The following is a 17,749-nucleotide window of genomic DNA, read 5'->3' as shown; positions in this document are numbered from 1 at the left end:
GAAAGCTATTGATATTCAAAGGGCAAGTTCAGTGCTACCAGAGGAAAGATGCTCACTAAAATAATACCACAGTACCTTCTTTTCGCACATTTCACCTGAGTAAAATTGGATGGTTGCTAATCTGAGTCACATTTAAGACAAAAAGCAAGAGCTGATAGCTTCTTGCCTGCAAGATATTTACTTCTACATTGGTAGCTTATAATTATCTCTGATAACAGAGCAACTTTATACTGTGCTAAAACTACACAGCTATGTCCACCATAAAATAATAAACTTTGACACAAACAGCACTTAAACATCACCATAGAGATATAGGAAAATAGACTGGTGTAAGCTAAAAAGCAAGAGAGGAAATTTGATCAGAATTATATAATTGTGCTAATTTTAGGCTAATTGGCCTAATAATATATGAGGTCAGTCAACAACCTGTTTTCTTTGCAGAACAAAATAGGGTCAGTCATATTTTGCTGTGTTTGACTCATATATTCCTTGGTATTTGCATGTTCTCCATATGACCAGGCACAAAGTTTACAGGATAGTTTTAACCACGCTTCTGTAAGTACAAAAGAGTACTGTTGATTTAGGAGTTAAAAAATACACAAAGATACATATATGTTAGAATAAGAAACAAAATGTAATAAAACCTACAGCCAATCTATTTTTGTTTTACAAGAAATATCTTCAGCATCTAATAAGTTTTGGACCTGAAACACTAATCCAAAAGCTGTAACTTGTGCAGATCAGGTCATTCTTCCTTGCCAAACAGATCATCCAGAAGAGGCAAGTATTTGATTTTTTTAAAAGGAAGGGATGGTGGCTGTCCGTTCCAATCATCTTCATTCTGAAATTAGTGACACAGAGAGTATCTTAAAATATAATATTGAAAACAACAACATATAAAAGCTGGTCAAAATAAGATTGAATGTGCTGCTTACCTTGCAATTACAATCATTCTGTGAACATGTGAACCTTTATATAGTGCATCCTCCTAAAACATTACTACATGCACATTTTTATCAATCTTCCAGAATATTTTATTGAACATATTGAGCACTTTTGCAGATATTTTCAAATTAAAGAACACTGTATCTTCTTCATTAAGACATTTATACTTGAAAACCTTACAAGTCAGCTATGCCTCAACACCAAAACCATACAAAATAATGATAAAGAGAAAGAGGAAAAGTCAGCTAAGCTAGCACAACTCTGCTACTGAAATCTATTGACGAAATACAGATACTATAGCCTCAAAATATCACCATTAATTCAAAGTAAGTTAGAAACAGAATGACAATTGGGTTCTAAAGCTGAAAGATTCAACAAGATTTAAATCCTTTCCTTTCACTGATCTTTTCCATGTCTTAGTATTTCTTCATTAGCATACTCGTGTATTGTACAAAAGATAGTCTAGGTATTGCAGGTAACTAACAGAATAATAAAGTCGATAAAAATGAATAAAAAATACCGAAACCAATTTGGATGCAGTTCATTAAAAACAGCACTATATGTCACTGTGACAGTCAGAGCAAGGCTCTGGAGCCAACGAGGAACTGATTATCCCAGCATGCTGATGAATGATTATAATTCCTCTTGATGCACCTTTTTCCTTTCTGGCCTTATCTGTAACCTTCCTCCCCTAACTCCCATGTACTGCTCTCAACTGGGGCTCTTAAGCATCAGCCACTCCCTGGAAGCCCATCCACTAACTATCTTCCAAGGAAAGATAACACCTGCTTCATACCCAAAGAAAACCATGTCTCTTACACTGATCAGAACATACATTTTACCACAGATGTCCAATCAACCTCCAGCTTGTTTCACAAGCACCTTTTCCTTTGTGCCTTCAACTCGTGAAGACCACTTTTTGTGCCAACATCACTTGCACCCCACCTTCACTGCGTAGAAGCCATCTCCTTCCCTCACCAGCCAGAAAGCAGGTCATGCTCAATGGCTAGATAAGCCATGCAGCTGTGAGGAGAAAAATGGCCAAACAGATTAAACAGCAAGCATATCTGTGCAGATATCTGTTTCTTTCAGCCTTGATTTTTTGGTATGGAGCTTAGCACCATCTTCAAGGCAAAAATCCTCAGGGCACAGGCTCTGACCTTTTGCTTGCACGGTACTGAGGCCCATGAGGGTCCTTATCCTGGCAGACTCTCCTGAGAGAAGGCACTGGTGAAATACCAAGTTATAGCTTAAAGATGGAATTACTCTGTAAAAACAAAGAATACCCACTGAACACAACCTACTCCACAAGAACCACAGGACTGCTGTATAAAACACGTGAAAGGGCTTTGATTTGATTTGATTTGTGCAAGGAAGAAAAATTCTTCTCAATCACAAAGTGAAAAAGAAACCACCAGAGAAAGCAGAGCAAAGCAGCAGCATAGGGCCCTGGTTAGACATCCCAGACAGTTTGAGATGCTACAGAAGAAAGAGCTCGTAAGCCAATAAGAGAGAGCAGTCAGGTTAATAGCACAGCACTTGAGGAATATTGATTTAAAATATGTCACTGTTGAACTCGAATTCAAGGGAATGCTATGTTTCTAAGTGGTCTGAACACAATCAAACACATTCTGTACAAGCATAGCAACACACGGACTAGGCCAGAATAGCAAAACTACACGTTGGCAGAAGGGCTTTGTATTTATCTGTTACAAGATTTTTAAAAATCAGCGTAATTGCCTTATGTACCATCTATTTTAAAATGTTCCATTCAGCACAAGATGGCAAGATCAGATTAATCTCTGCAGTTTGTTGACACCACATTTTTATTTACCCTAAGTAGCAGGCTGGTGGAGATATACAAAGTTGATCCTTCAGTACTGCTCCTGATTTACCCCTACCAGTGATGTGCTGTATTATATACAAGTTTCCACAGAGTTATAAAATATATGTAGCTATTTTCTGTGGTGCCAGTGGAGTTTTAAGAATTTCCTGGCTATCCCAGCAACCAAAAAGATCATTTGACATGTGGCAGAAATATTTGTGGGTGGCGCGGTATTAACACCTATTGTTCAAGGACAAATACACCTGTTTTCCCCTCTTTTTTTTTTTTTTTTTCTTTCAGAAAAATGTCACAGAGATGTGACACCTACTAGGCACAGGTGGGTAGCAGGCCTCCTATTCCCTGTGTGGCTTCTCTGGTTCATTCTTAACCTCCCAGAAAAAGATAATTACAGGAAGAAAATAGTCACAAATACGCAAAGATGAAAACCGTTATTGGCTTTGTTGGAAGAAGCAGTCATGTTACACTTGGCCAAAACACATGAGTATCTCATGTGCTTGGCTGTGCTGTTCCTTTGCTCAAATATAGTGGTTTTACCTTGAGAGGAAGCTTTATTGTCTGGAATGCAGGTATTTGATTCTCTCTCCAGTTCAGCCCATCCAGAAATTTTTTATACTCTACTTGCTTATTGTCATCTTCAAACCTAAGCAGAACATCCACAAGATGACTAGTGGTTAAATGAAAATTTTAACACAGTTATATCATGTTATCTCCAACATACTAATACATTACTTTTTGGATAATCATTTTTCATTCCTTTAGAACCAAAGCCTGGTAAGAGTACGGAGAAACACTGCCAAACTGCCAAGCCTTGATATTGTACATTACATTCCATAAACTTACTGCTCAGTAGCGTCTCTCATACTCGTATTCAATTTCTTTAAGGTTTAATTTTTAACCATTGCCCAGCCTTTTCCAGAACTAGGATCCCACAGTTGGTGACAACCATAGAGCTGGGATGGTTGGTGTATAATTCCTTTGTGTAGAAAAGAAACTGGTAGTACAATACAAGAGAGATGTGCTTTAACACAATTGACCTGCTTTATACAGTTTCTACAATCATTTCCTGAAAATAAGCAATCTCTCAAATATGCTGTTTGTACACACCTTGGGATCAACTTACAATTGACAAACATGCAGCTCTCTAACCTATAATTTAATAGCCAGATTTAACAATCTCAATCCTTGTTATTTGGTAGTTGTTTTATGGTATTATTCTTCATTTCCATGGAATAAATATATATATTTGTGTCTGTTACAAAGGTTCCCTAACTGAATGAAGAGATATATCCTGCCAGCTAGGTTCTACAGCTACTATTACACGTGGAACATACTACCTTCCTCCCTCAGATTTCTAAAATCATTACCCTGCGCTAATAAACCCACTGGGAGCAGCTCTGTAAGCCACGCCATCCTTCTGCTATTTTTTTGAATGAAGGAGCTTCAGAAAAAAGTCCTCGGTTCAGCAAAACACTTACTTGATTAAAGCATACAGAAATCTGCTGTTATTTGAGCGGGTCTTGTCAAATGCTTCAAAGATACTTCAATTCTGCAAGCTGAAACACCTTGCAGAATTGACACTACCACGCAGATTGTTCTTGAAATGAACATCTTAACTGCTCTGCTATACATACATACTGCATTAGCAGCTTCTGTGAATGACATCTGTCTCACTTAGCACTACCCACATGGAAAAAGGATCTGGTTTAGGCATCTAAGCACACACTGGAAGCATCTGTGCTTCACTGCTGTCCATGGAGAGACATATATGACTAGCTAGATTTAGTAAGTATTTTTTGGTGGCAAACATCATGTTAAATAATTCTACCATGTAACCCGGTGAGACAAATACTATTGTACATGTAGGAGCCAGATCAATTACACACTGTCATCTCTGGAAAAACATGTTTTTTAGAAAATCATTTTATTCTGTTCTTGGAGAAATAGAACTGCACAAAACACAGGCCTCAAATAACTTCAGTTCTCCAAATTACTGGAGAGGGTTCTGGTGAAAATTAAGCATGAAGGTACTTGAAGGAAGACTTTATAACACAAACTGGGAAAACAACACTGGGGAAGAGGAGAAATAAATCTAGTGACAAAAATAAACTGCAATAAACTGCAGCTCATCCTCTCCCGCTCCTCCCCCCACACCTTTCATTTAACAGTCAGCAGGAGAGATAATAATAAAATACACTGAAAGCCATAAACAGAGATGCTAGCGATAAACTGAAATGTTAAGTACAGTGAGTTATGCTGAAGATGAAAGCACAGTCAGAGAAGAATGCTACTGTTACTAGAACTAAAGAGGAGCCTGAAACATTGCCATGAGAAAACCTATTATGGCTTTCTTCTTTTTAATACCTCACGTGCAAGTTAACATTTTCATAAAGCCTCACTTTTGTGGAATATATCCAACATACAAGAAAATTTTCATTCCCACTTCTAGGGCGTTCTTGTTCTTTTTTTCTTTTTTCTTTTTTTTTTTTTTCAGGTGACATTTGGGGAAACAGGAGTTTTGCATTGGAAGTAAGAAGACAAAAAAAAGCTCTTAAAAAAACAACTGGTGCACAGATTTTGAATTTCAGTACAATCATGATAATTTATCATTATTATTATATGCACTAGTGTATATGTATTTAGTTTTTGCTGGTTGTGAAAAGTCAAAAGATAAGGTCTACTATCAAGATGCAGAGCTGCATAAGTAGGAGTTTTAAATAAAGAACAAGTGAAGGCGTGTAATTACTTTAGCATCAATTTTATGTTGAGGCAATGAAGTTGGGGAAAAACATTGCTTCTGCATTTGACAAGCATTAACAGGGAGAAAAGTCCTTTGAACTGACAGCACTAGCAAACCAAGGCAACAACATGGACATGAAGTTAACTATAACCAAAGATTTTAAGGTGGGCATGGGAAATGGGACTCCTAAATCCCATATTTAAATAGCTACAGAAAGCAGCTTAATGTATTACACCAAAATAATCCAGAGGAGAAAAATCCACTCTTTAGATCTTTTCCCTACTGTGTCTTATTGTGCTAATCTTCCAAATGCACATACTTATAATTCGGTACAGAGTATCCAGATGGAATGAAGAGATGTTATCAAGTTCTGCATTATTAGGACAGAGATGTCATACATTTCAGAGGCTGGAATTAATATGACTGGAACTGACAGTGCTCTTCAGCAAAGGAAATTAGATTTGCCTTATCAAGAAGATGCAACAAAGATCTCTTGAAACTATGTTTCTCTTCAGTTTTGCCCTATGACTTCACCATTGCATGTGATTTTAGACTGTGGAAATCACTCCCTCATTCTTACCATTGTTTGCAGAGCTTCTTTTCCTTTTTGATATTACAGAAATAATCACACGGTTTTGCTTGTAAAAATGTATTCATAATGGAGTATTTACTCCAGACACATGAAAAATCTATTTAATTCACATTAAGATTGTTCCTGAGGATGCTTCGCTGAGTAAAGGTTACGTATAAATATATTTTCTTTCCCATCAAGAACTCTGCAACCCAAACATTCATGTAAAAATATAATGTACATATGCAGATTTTGAATTCCTTAGTTTTTAATAGCATTTGCTAAGTAGTTAATCTGATAACAGTAAAGGAGAGGCACTATGCTGCTTTAAGCATAGAGAAAATGCCGGGGTTCTTCAGCTGTTTGACAGTCCCTGTGTAACACTGGTATACACCTAAATTTTCATAAACTGTTCTTATGAAAAGATTTAAAATAGCAAACACAGACCAGTTTATGCGGCTGATCACTATCAGTTAAGTAATGGCTACCATCTTGTGCATACATTTATTCTTGTCTTGAACAACTATAAATTGAACCATCAGTTCCTCAAGATACTGAACAACAGAAATAATTTCTTTTAAGAGATCCGTATATTCATGCTGGAGTCTTTTAATCATAAACGGCAAAGTGAGTCTCAGGCATCAAAGGCAACAAGCAGAATAGAGAGTGTAGAAGAACGATCTCATGACCATTTCCAATTGCTGCTGCTACAAGGGCACTTGCCGGAGCAGGAAAAGAGGGTTACCTTCCTGAAAGAAACAGGTCAACCCTAAAAAATATGTTACAGGTTGGCAAGTAGGTAAAAAAATATATATATTACAGTGCCACAAATCAGGGAAAAGCTGGGCAGGCAGAAGAGGCTACCTGAGGCACTAGGAATTACCTTTTTTTAATAAATAAATAAATAAATAAAAAATACTTCTTCCCCACTGGCTGTGCTTCTACAGCTTAAAAACCATAAGTGCCAGACTCCAAGACTCCACGGTCTAATAGACTGACCCTCCTCCTGTCAAGAGGAGAACTACAGAGCCAGTTTCAATAGAAATTACTTTTTTCAATAGAAAAGACTTTTTTAAAAATAGGGACGTGCTTAACAACTAAACTAATGCAGGATCATCAACATGTAATACTTGTAAACTTGTCATCCATCCCTTCTTCACACCATTTTTTCTTTTGTTATCTGCCAGCTGTTTATATACCCTCTGGGGAAAAACTGTATCTTTTTAAGTTCTTGTTAGCATACATTTAGCATTGTAGTAAATAAAAATATCAGGAGGGGAAATCTAAATTCATTACTTCAGCATTTTTACAACATCTATTTATTAAACAAACCATAATTGTTCATTATGCTTGCACAAATTTAAAGAAATGCTTATAATAAGCTACCCCGGTTTACTGGCAGAAGAAAGTGTATACCATATGTATTGCTTAATACATTGTGATTAAAAATCTGTATTGTCCTGTAATTGAAAAACTAAGTGAAATAATGCTGATGGAGAGAGGAAATATCTTTTAATAAGACAGCTCGATGAATTGCAATAGTGGACACCTTGTTAGGTACCCAAATCCTACTATTTCACCATCCCACAACTGAAAATATAAATTTACTCTAGACAGACAATTGAAAAGGGTTTTGCAAAATCTCACAGTCTTTGTGCTAATTCTCCCTGCTCTTTGTGGAATCTGAATGCTCTTCCGGTACAGTAAACAAAGTCCTGGATCATCTGGAGGTGACCACAAAATTAGACAGTAACTTCTAGTTCCATCCTGTGCTTTTAATAAGTGACAGATCATTGCGGTGTAATTTGCAAATGTAAATAGTAAATATTTTAAGGGCATTACCTTTTAAAATGGAAAAATAGAACCATTAACTCCTACAAAAAGTCTTTGCTACGTAATCTCAGATAGCAAAGCTGAATAAACATATAGGTCCAGTCTTCAACCATTATCTGATCCACATCGTCTACGATCATTTTATAGCTGAATAGGGTCCAGCTAGTGCATTAACTATATATACTGATTCTGTGGGAATCAGTCCAACAACTTTTATTGTACTGCTTTCTTCCATCATAAATTTGGATACATACATTAGGAATGCTACCACTGCTTCCTTCGGAAAGCATCAATGGACACAAAGGGCACAGAATTACAAACTCTGTCATCAAAAAAAAAAAACCACACAAAAAAAAAAGCAGAAAAAGAATACTGTTGTCAAACTTTGCCCACACTGACTTGCATAATCCCCAGGAGCCAGACTATTCTGCATTAACAATAAACCTGCCTGCTTCTTGATTCTTCAGTCTCAATGAGAACCAGAAAAGCAGGATGAAAGGAAAAGTCTAAATCTCATTCAGCCAAATCTATTTTTCCATTTCCAGATTACTGTAAATTAACACTTATAAAATACACTTCACAAAATCCTTGACTCTGCACCCTCGTGCAACAATACTCTTCCAAGGCAGTGCCAACTGCACACATCATTAAGAAAGTAACGTTCTTTCTTATCTGCAGCACAGTGAATCACCACAAAAAACACCATCTTTCAAAGCAGCTGCTATTGTAACTTTGAACCAGCATTATGCATAATGTTCTGTCATACACAGTACTTCTCCCACTGATTTCTGAGGCACAGCTTCACGCCATTTAACTTTCTCATACAGAAATCTGGAATACAAGTTGGCCACGAGCCCTTTTACAGGAAAATGGATGGTAATTCTGAAATCCAGTTCTTTCATGGGTTGAGATGACTGCCTCTCCTTCTCCATCGCCTACAGAAAGAACCTACAGTGGCTGAATCCTGATCTGGCTGTCATGGGTAGCTGCTGGGTGAAATCCAGGCCTTAGCTTCTTCTTTGTCTTCTAAGCTCATATCTAATTCTTTATTGTAGTGTACTGGGCTTTTTCTTTTTAACTGCTCACACTAAGCCCCTTTAAGAGAAGACTTTGATCTCGCAAAAGCTTTCCCTAGGATAAATTCACAAACAATAAACATGTTTCTGGAGCCTATGATTTGTCAGGCCTGTCTGTTTTTCATCAGCATTGAGTTAGTACATACAGGAAAACGTTCAGTCCGTTGTCTGTGCATCTATTCAATTTCAGCCTTCGTGAAATGGAAACTATGAGCACTCCTTGTTTAGTCCAGGATGCCAACTGTCCTCCGACACTTTTTGAGTTGGGCAGCTTAGTGGGAGTTCTAAAAATGAGTTTTCGATTAATGCTAAAATTCAGACATGTTTCTGATGACTAACACTTGTAACCCAATTGTCAGAAGTGGTTAATGGCCAACCAATTACCAAAGACATCTATCTGGCTACTACAGGGACCTAATCTGAAAGATTTTGGTTTAGGGGGGCAACAGGGCTTTGTAGAAAATAGCCCTTTAGGCTTCTAAAAGCAGTCTTGTTGATACTGGTTGAAGTAGGAAGCCTTGCTTGTTGTATATAAATGTTTTCATAAAATGGATTCCACCTTTCTGCTTGACAAGAGTCTTTTCATTATTTGATAAATCCAAATGTTTAGTTTGAATTTCCTCCTGAAATCAAGAAGCACATCTACATGAAAACACCTAAGCATGACAAGACCTGCTTCTGCATTTTACACAGTGTGAAGGCACAGACGAAATATTTAATGATTTCCCTCAAGAGAAAGAAAAGACCAATGAGCATGTACTTTACCTGTTACCAGGGAAGCTGGCCATGAAAACCAAACTCATGATGACACGAGCATTCAAAACACCTTGGGTTACTCTGAACTTAAGCCTTTTTTACAAGTGCATTGAATACTAGTTCTTTTTCACTCCTGTTCCCTTGAATACGACTAGCCAAACAATTTGTCTCAAAAAAGTTAAATGTGCTATGGGAAAATACCAAAATCATGCAATACTCCTTCTTCTTTTTAATAATTACAATAGAATAGATGTTGCAGATGAGGTTAATAAGAGTAGGAAACCACTTTTTGTAGAAGAGTACTAATGCTGTTGACTTGATTCAAAGATACTTCATTGTATTCATCTTGGTATTGTATTCATCATGTGCTTTTATGAGATTAGTGTTTTTACCTTATATAACTTATATAAACTGGAACAACTAATGCAAATAAAGTGAATCTCATTGATAATGGTAGGTATCATCAGCTGATTACCATGAGTCTAAATCCACTGAATTCCTGCAAACCCCAGATGATCTATCGTGCCAAACAAAAAAGAAGATACGTTGCTAAGATGGATGCACCACGGTTGATTATAAATATTCTATAAATAGGAAAATCTGCACCTGTACATGGACAAAATCAACACAATGTAATGACTGAAATTACAAAGATGACAAATTCTTAAGAAATGTGTCTGCAGTAAATATTTAACACTGATTTTCAGCCATTCATGCAGGTCATACTATCTGCCTTTAACTTACATGGTCAGTACAGCTTCCAGAAGGTCATCAGCCAGTGGCAACTTAAAAGACTTGCAAATAGTCCTGCACATCTGATAGGGCAGCACCCCACATCTACACAAACAGAAAGAGAGAGGGAGAAGTGTACATTAGGTATTAGCCAGGTTTATTTCAAGTTAATGTTAATGTGTACAGGAAAATGTGTCAGAGGCAATGAAAATATATTTTATGAAATTTCACTGTTATACAGCTTAGAAACCTGAAGTGCACGTAGTAGCCTGTCTCCACCATTCTGAGATCCTTAGTGATTCTGTTATTCTGTGACATCACAGAACAAAAAGGGCAAATGATCAACATAAAGGATCAACAATAAATCCTTTTTTTGTTAAATAACTATTTTTAGTCTTTCATTTAATATACTGTTTTGTCTGTGAAGAGACATCTGATTATGTCAGTGAATACTCAGTATGGCAGCTATTAACAAAAAGTACATGAACAAAATGAAAAGGACACAAAAAGACTATCCTTTTCTTGTCCACTGTCAAGTGCTGAGAGAGGCTTAAGATTCGAAAAAGCATTCTTTGACTGCAATATATCATTTGCTCAGCAACAAACAGAAACTAGGTAGGTTTGCAAGTAGAGTTTACCAGAAAGCAGCCTAGGATAAACAGAAGAAACTTACTTTTCACGATCATTGTATGCAAGTACTGCAGACAGTTGTCCAAAATTCTCAAAGCTATTTTTCTTCAGTTGTTCTTGAGCCACTGCAAGGAGGAGGTGGAGGTCTGTTTCATATTCTTCTTTCACACCATAATAGCGCCCAAGAGTCATAATTTCATGTTCTGAAAATGCTCCATCCGTGAAACTGACTATCAAATTTCTGTTTACAAAAACAACAAACTACATTAGTTTAAGTAAAATAGTTAAAAAGTTAATAATTGCTAAATTTCTGTGAAAACAACTATTAAAATGCTGTATTTATTTAAAATCTTTAAAGAAAGTATTCAGTTACATTTGAAATCCAGGTCTGTTCAAGGAGGTTTAACGGGAAGTACCTGAACTCTTAACTTTTGGAAGATGTCCATGTTTCCTCTGTAGCTGACTACACATAACAAAGCACATAATCATTACAGAAACCTTTTACCTGGAAATGCTGTACTAGCATGGAACATTAGTAGAGATTAGCTTTGTTCAACAATACAGTGAATTATACAGGGTATTATCCTGTTTTGTTCCTAACTGTATTTTGCATTCTGCAATGTATGATTAATTATCTATAAACACAAAGCACATGCAACAGTTGCATAAAACATCATCGGAAGAGAAGTGGGGCAGAAGATACCAACAGAGAATGGTGGTATTAATCAAGTGTCAAGCCACACTCCACAAATCACTGTGAAAACTGGCCCTGTTGGGTAGCTTTCATGGGAAAGCTGGGGGAAGGGAAACACAAATCAGCCACACAGAAAGGGCAGAAAATTACACCCAACTTGTAATCACAAGCCCTCCTGACAAGAAAGAAACAAAGGACAGCAGCAAGACCAGATGATGCTTGGGTACTGTCAGTAGGGAATCAGATCCCACAGGGAAAAGCCTGAGATGTGCTCTCCCATGATTGCTTGTGCTGCTCAGAAGAACCAGCCCAACCCAAGGAAGAAGAAATGTTCCTAAGATCCATCTGATGGGCCAATACTGGCCTTGAATGACTAATCATTCCTGTTAATATCAAGGATTTGTTGCTGATAATAGTACTGGAGTAATTTTAGGGTAAGCTCCTGAAGACACTTATTGTATATCAGCAAATGGAAACAAGCACTGAGACTAAATTATAGTTTTGTTATACATAAAACTTTGGTTTGTATTGTTGGGAGAGGGAGGAGAAAGACTGCATTAGAAGATGGTACAAGCTTTGCAGTAGGGATTGTGCCACCTTCAGTGATTATGGAGTTCCTCCTATGTCCTGCGTGTTGACACCACAGGAAGGAAGAAAAACGCCAGTAGCAAGGAAATGTAGGAGGCTTCCAGTTTTCCTGAGAAAACTGAACTGTAGTTTACCTCAATAGCTGCAAGACCTTTTGTCAAACAAACCTGGGTTAGTGTAACTATACCTTGGCATTATGATTCCAAATCTGTCTCAGGTGAATACATAATCACTAGGATTTTTTAACAGCAAGCATCAATATCGGCCTGTGCGTCTCAGTCAAAATTAGATTACCTATTTATGATGCAACTGGATAAACTGCACTAGGAATAAACATCACCATAATGGCTTCTGCAGCTAGAGCTGTACCTTATGGCACACTTGAGGGTACTGCATCACTGTGATGCAATTTCAAGGATCACCAATCCTTGAAAACAAATGGAAGAAATTGTTAGTGATAGACAAAGATCGGACACGAGACTCAAACGGCTGGCTGAAGAGCAGTTAAATTCCTGAACAATTCTGATAGTGGATCTTTTAACATCCACATCTGAACTGAAAGCACAGAAATTTAGTACCCCTTCAAATCAGAAAATTTTACTAACAAATGTAATTTTTCACTCACTTTGTCTCAGATGCTTGTGTGGTCCTGTTCAAATGACGATACCGCTACAGAGAACAGGATTGCACTCACACAGCTATTCAAAAAGGGATATTAAACACCACATAATGTCTACAATGACTCAACTGCTGTTTTTTTATTTTAATAAAAAAATCAGTAAAATCTCTTATTTGCAAAGACAGGAGATAAATATAAGGAAAAGACAAGCTGATGACAGTACCAAACCTTATTCTGAGTTTATGCAAGCTCAATGACCAAAACACGGTCCATTTAGTAATATTATTATCTTAACACACACACTGAATATTATTATTCATGTTGTAGCAGCATTCAGAGACGCAGTCAAAACCAGAGCCTCTTTTTTTGGTATTACTTCATACATGAAGTAGAGGACAACATTGCCTCGTAAGACTGGCACTAAACGCTTGGGTTGGCAAAGCTGAAAGCATGTAGGTAGCTTTACCCATGAGAACATGAAATCCACAGGCTGGATTTCCACACACAGCACAGACTTTTCCATTGTCAGGATTTTTTAAGTCTTATCTTTTCTCAAGCCAGTTGGTGACAATTAAGTCACCAAAACCCCAGAGAAAATTATTGTCTCATTTGGGAATTAAGGATTTTTTTTGTGATTCCTAGGGAATAACAAGTGAGAACCAAGATTCACACAGTGAATACATCTAAACTCTTCCTGACAAAAAGAAACAAGCTGCAACAATTGTTCCCACAAGTTAGTTATCTTTGTTGTTGTTGCTGTTCTAGAAGAATAATACAGATTGCAATCTGAATTTGGTAGAGAAAGAACAAATAATAATTAACTGCTTAAGAGAGCTATTTCTCAAGCTAAATTAAAGATAGGCATCTTTGCTAAACTCACATGGTTCTTTGTTTCTAACAGCAAATGGTCTTGCCAGTAGCTTCTGAGAAAAAGCAGTCTGGATAGGACCATGTGATATACAGACTTCTAAGTTATAGTTATTTTCTCTTCCTCTCTCTTTAACAAAGCTTTCAATAGTTCTAACAATAGCATTGGGGATTGCTTCTGTACGCACCATATATTTACTTCCTGAATGATGTCCCGTTGATGTGGGGTTTGAGAATACTTCAAGTAAATTGTATAATTATAATTCTGCTTCACTACGTCATACTTATAGGTGTATTTTTAAATTTAACTTGTATAAAATTATACAGGTGGAAAGGAAGAAGCCTGAACTGCAAAATTTAGAGCACAGCAAAGCTTTAGCTGTATTTAAGATAAGAGGATTATTACGCTGGTTGAAGCTGTCACACAGATAATTGCCTGTATTAAAAATAATCATTTGTAGTTAGTTTTAGTCATGAAATGCCATGACAGATTTAAAATAAGCAGTGATGTAAACAAGAAAACATAAAATTGAAGGAGAAATACATATTCTTTTCGTAGAAAAATATCTGTGATTTCTCATAGATGCAAAGAAGGGCTCTCTTGCCTTTGTCATTGAAAATATTTCTTTTCTATAATATGTGGATTTTAAAACAAGAAAAGAAAAAAAGAAAAAAAAGAAACCTGTTAAATATGAACAGAAACAAAATCTACTATTCACTATAAAGCATGGAAGTCAAATGTGCCTTAGAGGCAAATCCTTCCTGTGGCAGTGTGTGAATGATTCCTGTTAAAACCCCTTAGGTCCCACCAGAGGAGGGATGTGAACCATTAGTAGTTGCTCAGACTGGCCTATGTGAGCACTGAGGCTAAAAAACATCATTATGTGAATTCCCGTTTTCTCTCTTGCTCACGGAGAGGGCTACTGTATTTTTATTGCTTAAACCAAGTGCCTCCATACATGCCAGAGGAACAGCACCAACCTAAATTAAACAGCTGGGCTGTAATTAAATTTACGTGCAACTGAACCTCTGCTTGATAAAATAAATTAAAAAAAATCCCTGCTGTAAACAGGGAAAGCACAATCAACCCTTCTAAAAGTGTGCTCCACCAATTTTGTCATGCAAATGTTCTGAAGCCTTGATCTGCTCTTAGTACATGTAAGAAGACAGTTTTGCGAATAATTATTTCATAATTTTAATTAAAACCATAATTGTTTGATTTTAAACAGTTACTGGACATGTAAATTAAAACCCTTTTACAAGTGCCATAAAGTTTCTTCACATACACATGAACTTTCAATTTTCTACTCTTCTTACTCTAGAAATAACATTTTCCCTCTTAATGCAGTTAACAATTCAAAATCTTGCTTTTGTTGAGTAAAACATCAAGGTGTCTAGGAATATTTTGACCAAAATCTTCCACAAGCTCTGACTTCTCTTAGTTTGAATTCTACTTTTTAAACACTCTTTTTTGATTTCTGAATACCAGCTTGTTTTCATCTGTCAGTACTTTCACTTTGAATCACTGGAAAAACCTTCTTCAGATCTATATTTTCTCTGAGATATTTCACAAGGATTTTTCTGCATTGGTTAACATTTCTATAGGGATGACATTCCATGCAATATACATCTACTTATATGCTTCAGTTATTATGACAGTTCCTAAATATATAGTTTACTACCACTGTGAAGAACAAAATGTTTCTAGGTAAAATCTCCTCCTCTGTTCCACATCATTAATAAGCATTGCTCTCACTACTGCTTTCCAGTATGTTTTAAAGATGCTTATCACTGTATCCTGTAATTTCAGTACACCTTGGTTCATTTATCAATGATTCATTCATTTACCAATCATTCATTTATCAATGATTCAAAATCCAAATAACACCATTTTCAGAAGGCAACTCAAACCTTCTTTCTCGAATTTCAAAACTACAATTAATTTGTTTCACTCTCTGAGGATGGGCTTTTCTTTATCCTTCAGTGAATATATTACTACTTACTTGCCCTTCTTCATAATACCCTGTGCCAGCTCCATGAAAAGTAGACAGATTTTAGTTGTGCTTTCCAGATTACTTGAAAAGCTCTCTCTCATTTCTGTTTTTCCAGGGCATGGGTTCACCTTCTTTTCCCACAAAGTCTCCAAGTAAATGTAAAGAAACATACACCATTTGTCAGCTAACTTGTGCAAAAGGTGTCAATAGTAATTCATGCCCTATACTTTCTGGGGGAATGTGCCTCCATTAAATATTAAAAACCAAAACCCACTGTCTTACCTGAAAGGCTCATACTCAATCACCTTGGTATGCTCCGGGTCTGTGGCTGCAAACACCTGTCTGATTTCTCGTGAACGAGGTTCAGCTATGTCTTTCAGTTTCTTGAGGATGAAACCAGTATCAGCCACAGAGAACTTAACAGAGGAAAACAAGACACAGAGATAAGAGAGAAAAGCACTATGCAACTTATGTAACAGCAAGAGTTACCAGGATGCAGGGCAAAGCTGAACGGTTAGTTTCTTCATTGTTTCATTTCAAATGCATAAATCTGCAAAGTGTTAAGTCTGGAGGGAAGCTTGCTACTGAAAAAAACTTGCTTTCTACTGAGAATTAAATAACAAAACAAAAATTATCAGATCATGCATTCTCAGAGAGCTTATTGCAGACACATGAAAGGACATTCACTTTTGCTTCAAGCATTGTATTGTTAAAACTGAAGCAGTAACATTTGAAGTATAGATCTAATAACTTTGTCCTCATTTTGTGTTGGTGCATGTCACTGAATTCTCAATTAATAAATTCTACCAGGTTAAAACTAATCTTTTCACCATTGGCTCGGATCAACTGTTCCAACAGACACACTCATTCATATTATGTAAAACATACTCAGAATTAGAAGATTGGAAATCAGTTAGCAAACAATTTTCCCTGTCATGTAACAAGAATGCTTATTTCTTCCTAAATAGACCATTAAAATAAAATTGAATTCAGATAAATAGAACTGGAGCACTTAGGCTTTCACCCTATATTCAGATTCTTGTGTAAGAGCTCTACCAAAGATTTATTTGCTATGTTCATCTTTACCATAAACATCTATGTATTTAGTCATTAAACTGGAGCTGAGTCCAGATATTAATATCAGATATGCCCTTACATCTATCATGCCCTACCTCCTTTATAAAGCACAATGAATGGTCTGAAAATAGTTTTCTCTCATTTCTTGCAGTAAGAAATGTTCTTTTAACAAACAAGCACTTAAAATTTGGTATGACTGGTATTGAGGACTTCATCACAGAAGGGATGAGGCCTCACTCCCCACCGTGCTGAAGTCTGTCCACAGAATTGTATCTGTTCAAGGAGATCTAGAAAAGTCCTGGAAGTATTGGAAGTCCTTATGACACTGCCAGAGCATTATAAATTGATCTACATTTAATTAATAAATCAGTGGTTGTAGGTAACATGCTCAAATTTAGAGAAGACTGCTGCTGCATATGCAAAAACTGCTCCAAGTACAACACTGGCATGCAATGCCACGCAAGCCAGTGGTGTGGAGCAGCTTGACCAGCAATCAAAAAGACTTAGAGACAGCAACTTTTTCAGTCCTCTTGCCAAGACTTTATTGTCTGGGCCACAAGCACACAGCATTTTACTGAAAAAGAAAGGAACAGAGATTGAGAAAAGGCTGGGCAGAAGGAATCAATCTGCAGTGTATTTAAAGATGGGCAAAGTGTTGTCTACTTAAAAAACTGCCCTTTACATTGTCAAAGCAGTTGCTTTTACACCTTCTTTCTAAACTATATATTGCAAACACCTATGTAAACATCTAGTACCCGAGCAGCCTGGTGACAACTCCTCACTC

The 17,749-nt window shown here is 36.7% G+C and overlaps 1 protein-coding gene across 11 annotated transcripts in view; it reads right to left on the bottom strand.

The window, feature by feature from the left end:
- Window positions 1-462: 462 nt before the first annotated feature.
- Window positions 463-17,749, bottom strand: part of EFHC2 (EF-hand domain containing 2) — a 58,199-nt gene continuing 40,912 nt past the window's right edge. For 9 of the 11 annotated variants that reach the window (XM_080589121.1, XM_080589126.1, XM_080589122.1 and 6 more), the window contains 5 exons: window positions 16,171-16,304; window positions 11,170-11,367; window positions 10,509-10,601; window positions 3,326-3,431; window positions 463-841 (listed from right to left, as the gene is read on the bottom strand). In XM_080589121.1, coding sequence (XP_080445247.1) covers window positions 746-841; window positions 3,326-3,431; window positions 10,509-10,601; window positions 11,170-11,367; window positions 16,171-16,304 — 627 coding nt within the window. In that variant the 3' untranslated portion in view covers window positions 463-745. The remainder of the gene's footprint in view (window positions 842-3,325; window positions 3,432-10,508; window positions 10,602-11,169; window positions 11,368-16,170; window positions 16,305-17,749) is intronic. The other 2 variants (XM_080589118.1, XM_080589120.1) reach the window with 1 other exon arrangement.

The sequence above is a fragment of the Anser brachyrhynchus genome (assembly GCF_964034855.1).
Source record: "Anser brachyrhynchus genome assembly, chromosome: 1".
Taxonomy (NCBI): Eukaryota; Metazoa; Chordata; class Aves; order Anseriformes; family Anatidae; genus Anser; species Anser brachyrhynchus.
This window is presented reverse-complemented; position numbering and strand designations above follow the sequence as displayed.